This window comes from Micropterus dolomieu, linkage group LG02 (genome assembly GCF_021292245.1).
Source record: "Micropterus dolomieu isolate WLL.071019.BEF.003 ecotype Adirondacks linkage group LG02, ASM2129224v1, whole genome shotgun sequence".
Taxonomy (NCBI): Eukaryota; Metazoa; Chordata; class Actinopteri; order Centrarchiformes; family Centrarchidae; genus Micropterus; species Micropterus dolomieu.
This window is the reverse complement of record NC_060151.1, coordinates 333,434-341,073: the sequence shown is the minus strand read 5'-3', so window position 1 is coordinate 341,073 and position 7,640 is coordinate 333,434. Positions and strand designations below refer to the sequence as shown.

General features: G+C 41.3%; 1 protein-coding gene across 1 annotated transcript in view; it reads right to left on the bottom strand.

The window, feature by feature from the left end:
* The window catches only part of smg1 (SMG1 nonsense mediated mRNA decay associated PI3K related kinase), a 179,823-nt gene that overhangs the window by 93,897 nt on the left and 78,286 nt on the right, over positions 1-7,640 (bottom strand). Inside the window, exons 26-28 of the mRNA XM_046069927.1 lie at positions 4,991-5,132; positions 4,364-4,514; positions 2,078-2,198 (exon numbers count right to left, since the gene is read on the bottom strand). Of these exons, the coding sequence (XP_045925883.1) occupies positions 2,078-2,198; positions 4,364-4,514; positions 4,991-5,132 (414 nt within the window). The remainder of the gene's footprint in view (positions 1-2,077; positions 2,199-4,363; positions 4,515-4,990; positions 5,133-7,640) is intronic.

The following is a 7,640-nucleotide window of genomic DNA, read 5'->3' as shown; positions in this document are numbered from 1 at the left end:
TAAAGCTGTCATTCTCAACGTCCACATGAATATTAAAATCCCCTACAATAATAACTTTGTCCGTTTTAAGGACTAAAGTTGACAAAAACTCTGCAAATTCAGATAAGAATTCAGAGTACGGACCAGGTGCTCGGTACACTATAACGAAGAGAATTGGTTGCAGTGATTTCCAACTTGAGTGCGAAAGTCTAAGAACAAGACTTTCAAATGAGTTATAGTTTAGTTTAGGTTTAGAGCTGATTAGCAGGCTAGAGTCGAAGATAGCTGCAACTCCACCTCCTCGGCCTGTGCCTCGAGGAATGTGAGTATTAATATGACTGGGAGGGGTGGATTCATTTAGGCTAACATATTCTCCATCACCCAGCCAGGTTTCAGTAAGACAAAATAAATCAATATCATAATCTGATATTAGTTCATTTACTAGTACACCTTTAGAAGAGAGAGATCTGATGTTTAAGAGTCCACATTTAATTTTCCTATTCGTTTGCACTATTGCTCTTGTGGTTTTAATTTATGAGGTTTTTATGTACAGCTCCTCTTCTGTTTACCTTTGATTTAAATAATTTCGATGGTCGGGGGGGCAGACACCCTCACTATAGGGTTTTCACTAAGTTAGACTGCGACTCTGCCTCCTGGTCTCAACTCTGGGTTGTCATGGATTTGGTCCACTAATAAACTTGGCCAGATTTCTAGAAATGAGAGCTGCTCCTTCCCAAGTGGGATGGATGCCGTCTCTCCGGATCAGACCAGGTCTTCCCCAGAAAGTCAATGATCTACAAAGCCCACATCGTTTGCTGGACACCACCTCGACAACCAGCGGCGGAATGACGACATGCGGCTATACATGTCATCACTGGTCAGATTTGGCAGGGGTCCAGAGAAAACTACGGTGTCCGACATTGTTTTTGCATATGTACACACCGACTCAACATTAATCTTAGTGACCTCCGATTGGCGTAACCGGGAGTCATTACCGCTGATGTGAATAACAATCTTACTGTATTTACATTTATCCTTAGCCAGCAGTTTCAAATAAGACTCAATGTCGCCCGCTCTGGCCCCAGGGATGCACTTAACTATGGCCGCTGGCTTCGCTAACTTCACATTTCTCTGGCTAGCTACAGTAGCTAAAGACTGATCTACCAAGGTGCAGAGCCGGACTTCTAAATCGCTGAGGCTCGCCTCCATGTCTACAAATAAACTACACTTGTTACACGTACCATTACTGCTAAAGGAGGCAGAGGAGTAACTGAACATCTGACACACCGAGCAGGAGAAAGTAGGAGCGAGAGAAGGAGAAGGCATCGCTTGCTGCTAAGCTAAAGTCGCTAATGGCTAAGCTAAAGTGCTATAGCGTTGGCTACCAAAACTTTTGAAAATAATTATGAGACTGAACAGCAGTCACTAAAAGATGTAAAGAACTGAGAGCATTTAGGCAGAATTACTGTAAGAATAAGTGTTTAGCGGACAGTTGGTCGCTGTAATGACAAATTAACAAATTTAACTGGTATTTAGCGAGAGCAGCAAAACACGCTACCAACACACAAGCACCGGAAACGAGTCAACACGCTTACCGCAGTACCTCAGCAGGTCCATTTCACTGCTGCCAACTGCAGCAGGCTTACTTTATACCAGACCAATTTCAAAAAATGTGGACCCAATTAGTCTCTTAAGACACAAAAACATGGGAATATGAGGTCCAGGTTGAAAGATACCAAAATTACCCTTTAAGTTAGTGCTAAGGCAAACCCACCATTTCCAGTTGTAGCTGCTTTACATTAAAAGCTTTCCACGGGTGAACCAGCAGGGAACAATCATTGTGAAGAAGTTTGAGACAGCATCAGTGTTACTTCATTTGCAATGCCATTCTTCAATAAAAAAAATAAAATAAAAAAAAAACAAACACAGGTACACAACAACAGCTCAACTGCTCGCAGATGTTCATGGCATGGCTCCGCACAACTACTCCCCACTATGCAAAAACCTTAATACAAACCTTGCCTTGTATTTCAATCTCCAGTAAACTACCTTCATAAATGAACATAATAAACCATAGATTCTACTCATTAATAATTACCTTTGAGTTTGTGAAGGAGTTGTCTCTGGAATATGGTGTATCTGAGGGCCTGAAGGAAAGGCTGGACATCCTGTTGCTTGCAAGAGCTCAGAGCCTCACTGCACAGAGGAATCACCCAGTCCTACAGAGAATACACATACACACAGGGTAGAATATAACCTCCAGCTTAGAGAACAGTAGTGAAGTTTACTTAGTTGCTTTTCTTGCATTTGTTCACTGTTCGTTAAAGAGGTCATATTATGTTCATTTTCAGGTTCAAAATCTTATTTAGGTGTTGCACCAGAACAGGTTTACAGGTCATACTGCAGATTGCTGCAGCTCCTCTTTCCACCCTGTGTTGAAGGCTTGGTTTTAGCTCTGGAGTCTCTAAATGATCTTTGTTGGGAGTTGCACATGTGCAGTTCCTAGTTAAGGACTACTAGCCAATCAGAAAAGCAGAGAAGGGCAGGTCAGCGAGAAGCCGGTAAACCGCTTCAGTTCAGCTATACATTGTTGCTGACCAGCTTGGCAACGTGGACTGAAGCAAGAGTTTCAGAGTGGTGAGTTATTAATCTGTAACAAAAGTATCTCTGTCTCTACATCACAGTAACAACTTTCTGTCTGCCTGGAGTGTAGCGATAACTTAAACTTGTGAGGGGATTACTTAAAATATAGGGCTTGGCACGTTAACGCGTTATCACGTTAACGCATTAATTAACAATTGACAATTATTTTATCACAGTTTATTATTATTATTTTGAAAGTCCGTTGCTCACTGGCTCTCAATACACAGACCGTCAAACCATGGGTCACAGGAGGGGTGGGATGTTGATCAGCCTGAAAATCAGCCAACCAAACAAGCAGTGGAGGGAGGCTTCGGCAGACTACGCTGGATGCAGCGTGTGGGAGAAGTAGATAAACAAAAGCAAGACAAGCCATGAAATGCCACAGTGAAGTGGATAGCTACACACTGCATGGTGATTAGTATTGGGGAAGATGTCGGTCTAAGGAATGTTCTTAAAATCACAACGTAGCCGCTTGGCCCCGCGGGGTCGCTCTGCGCTCCTCAGGTGATCAGATAAAGCGCTCTGCGAGTAAACCGCAGGCGCTCTATGGATAGTAACCATGGCAACAGCTGAAGTTTGAGCTTGGTCTGCACATCATTCCAAGACCAGTGGCCATAATCGAACAGGCTTAGCTTTCCAGCCTCTGTTCTGATAGCAGGCACTCTGAACTGTAGCCAGTTAGGTGACCTGAGATTATGACGGCTTTGAAAAGATAAAAATGAGTTTACCTAAAATTATCTTTATCTTAAAGTTCAAGCCTGCGCATGTGAAGAGATGACCATCCTACCAATCTGTACAGTATACAATGATGTGTCCTAACCTGTCCATATCTGAGAGCTGAGTGATAAAGGGGATCAAGTTTGGACAAAGTGGACAGAGAGGCAAACCTGTAGATACACAGTCAGATGCCCCATAGTCAATCTGCGACAGAAAAAGGCCAGTAACTAAGCATTTTCGTGAAGCCGTGGAGAAACAGGACTTTAGCCTGTACAGAAAACCCAATGTGATCTTTTCCAGTGATTTGAGCTCCGCTTTCGCGTACAAACAGTTGAAGACGATTCAACTTTGGCAGTGGGTGGGCGTGTGCCGAGCTTTTCACCTGCTACTGAACATACTATTTATGCTGCTCCCGATAAAAGAAAAAGCTGTTGCTCAGAAGGAGCCTGGACTCTAGGCTCTGGACTCTAACTTGTTTTAACAAGCTAGATAAAAAGGTAATACCCTGCTATTGTGTAAAAGGAATACTGCTGGTAAAAAGCACCTTATTTGTTTAAAGTCTTTGCAAACCACATGTTATTGCAATTTTGTGTATATAGCAGTACATTTAAATGAAATGTGCACAATACACTACTTCAGAATTTTGATCGTTGCTGAGCACTATTAAAATACGTGCGACCTCTTACATGTATAGCAATTGTAAGTCGCTTTGGATAAAAGCGTCAGCTAAATGAATAAATGTAAATGCAAGGACCCTGAACTATACATGAAAAATTTTAAATGACATCCAGTTGTGTAAATCAGCACATTAGCTTTTCATGTTTTATTTGATTTAATGTTGAACAGGGCATCTTAATTTTTTTCAATAAAATACGGTTTAACATTTTCTTCAAACATAATTATCGGAACTCTTAAAATACATTGCTTGTGTGCAATGTGATCCGGACGGGACCACCTCCGCCTCATTTTGAGTCAGAACACACCCTGTTACATACAGTTAAATGGGAAGTGTGGGTATACATACTTCTTGTCCAGTGAGTGTGTTCTCCAGGGTAGCAGTGCAGTGGAGCTGCAGAGTGGACAACGTAGGCAGAGCATCAGACAGTGTGAGTGTGGACAGACGAAGAGGACCAAAGCAGATCCGTCCAGTCTGTTTCAGGCAGCGCACCAACGAACTGCAACATCACATGATTTACTAAGAGACGGCATGGCTCTGACGTAATGATGTAAATTGAACTGAACATTGAGCTTTTTATTTCACATTACAACACACAGCTTGAACCTGTGGGACCATTAAGCCAGAACCCCTAACAGTGTTTGACCACATCATCTGCCAGTATGCTTGTTGGATGAAGGAACGGCTTTGGAAAACCCCTCCACCCCATACCTTTCAGACGTCCGACAATCTGACATTCACACCAATTGAAAGAAAGAGGCTAAGATTTTCTAGCTCTCTTTTTCAATTTTTCATCCATGTTCAGAACAACACAAAAAACACTGCACGGTCGGAAGGCTTACCAACTAGTTCTGTTCGATCATGACCCAACGCATGAAAGTAGCCTGGATCCCCAAACCCTCCAGGACCTGATACTATGATAAAAACTATGTAATTATCAATCACACATTTGCAAGTCTCAATAAGAATGCTTACTCTGGATTGGCTGTGTTCCTCTGCTCCTGCTGTTGAATTGCTTTCGTCATGGAGCTAACAGCACTGCGAAGGAGCTGCACCTCGATAGCTCTCTGCAGCTCAGTTGGATCTGGACTCATAGAGGGCAGAAGCCTTTTCAAATCTGACACACAAAACAGCATGTAAAAATGTTTAGGTTAAATTAGAATGCTTGAAGACAACTACTGAAAATCATAATCAAATCCATTTACCAATTTAAAATACACACACACACACACACACACACACACACGTGAGAGCAGTTTATTGCTAGCAGGTGGCGGTAGCGACCTTGTCTCTCTGAGTTGTAAGAATATACACTGCAGTACCCAGGGTCATCTGTACAAGACAACTTCTGCTGGACCACTGGACTCAACTTAAGTCTACATTTTTCTGTACAAGTGTATAGTTTACTATTGAATACTTTATCACTGTATTTTTTGTAAGGCTCATGAGTAGGGTTTACATGACATGAATACTGGAGATCTATCTTGGGGTGCTGTTCCCAACCAACCCAAGACTGACATTACTGGGGGACATCTTAGACAACATGAGGGGCAATGTTTACTTTATCGGACTAGCCCTGTTGCAGCTAATAAATGACTAGCCATTTGCTGGACCACCAGGGGTCCTTAAGAGTAATAAATAGTAAATTTAATACATTTACTATTTAAAATTAAAAGAATAAATAGTTTTCACCATAATTCCACCCATAAGTAACAATGACAGAATGTGTGACTGGGTCATGGGTTTCATACACTTTATGATAATTAATGATCACTTTATAATAAAACATCTAAAAGCCAAAATCCTATCTGATAAGCTGGGACCAAATCTTATCAAATGGAGATCTGTGGTCTAATTTGTGTTGTCGTCATTTCGGTTGATGCGAAAAATTTGAATACCAAAAAAATATTGAATGCAAGAGAATAAATACACTACTGTGTACCTAATGCTTCCTGTGTCCCCTTTTTGGCGCTACATACCACTTAGCGCTATGACTAGAAATGAATATTGGCGTGTAGATGTGTTTGGTGCAAGACAGTTATCAAGCACGTATAGTTTTGCACCCTGTAAACGGTGAAAAAGAGGTTAAAATCGCACTTTCAATTCAAAATGGCAAACTTTCTGTTGAGTTTAGGATATGGGTTCTTGAGGCTTTTTTGTGTGTCTTCATATGATACATGCCCCCAGAAAATTTCGCGCATGTTGGCACAGGGGCTAATTTTTTCCAACTTTACAGGTGGCGCTATAGAGCCATTTTGCCAAGCCCATGGGCGAGACCCTTAAAATACGTAATTATTCGCCATGCCTGACGTGTGTGCAAAGTTTCGTGAGTTTTTGAGCACCTTTAGGCCATTAAAAGTGCGATTCATTTGGGCGAAAGAATAATAATCCTTACAATTTCAATAGGGTCCTCGCATGTTTCATGCTTGGGCCCTAAAAAAAACAAAAACAAACAAAAATAACCACAATCCAACTCTTACAATGTTTGGTTGCTGTTAGTGCTGTAAAAGAGCAGTTGGCAGCGTTGGTAACGGTATTGCACAGCATTAAAATCTGTTGATTATGATATCCTTTCTTGTTGGACAAAAGATTATACAGAAATTATACTGAAATAAATCAACTTTTTGATGATATTCTAATTATATGACCAATATAATTAGAATATCATCAAAAAGTTGATTTATTTCAGTAATTCCATTCAAAAAGTGAAACTTGTATAATGTATACATTCATTCCACACAGACTGATATATTTCAAGTGTTCATTCCTTTTAATTTTGATGATTATAACTGACAACTAGTGAAAACCCCAAAATCAGTATCTCAGAAAAATTGGAATATTGTAAAAAGGTTCAATATTGAAGAGACCTGGTGCCACACTCTAATCAGCTAATTAACTCAAAATACCTGCAAAGGCCTTTAAATGGTCTCTCAGTCTAGTTCTGTAGGCTACACAATCATGGGGAAGACTTCTGACTTCACAGCTGTCCAAAAGATGACCATTGACACCTTGCACAAGGAGGGCAAGACACAAAAGGTCATTGCTAAAGAGGCTGGCTGTTCACAGAGCTCTGTGTCCAAGCACATTAATAGAGAGGCGAAGGGAAGGAAAAGATGTGGTAGAAAAAAGTGTACAAGCAATAGGGATAACCGAACCCTGGAGAAGTTTTAGAGCACTTCATGCTTCCTGCTGCTGACCAACTTTATGGAGATGCAGATTTCATTTTCCAACAGGACTTGGCACCTGCACACAGTGCCAAAGCTACCAGTACCTGGTTTAAGGACCATGGTATCCCTGTTCTTAATTGGCCAACAAACTCACCTGACCTTAACCCTATAGAAAATCTATGGGGTATTGTGAAGAGGAAGATGCGATACGCCAGACCCAACAATGCAGAAGAGCTGAAGGCCACTATCAGAGCAACCTGGGCTCTCATAACACCTGAGCAGTGCCACAGACTGATGGACTCCATGCCACGCCGCATTGCTGCAGTAATTCAGGCAAAAGGAGCCCCAACTAAGTATTGAGTGCTGTACATGCTCATACTTTTCATGTTCATACTTTTCAGTTGGCCAACATTTCTAAAAATCCTTTTTTTGTATTGGTCTTCAGTAATATTCTAATT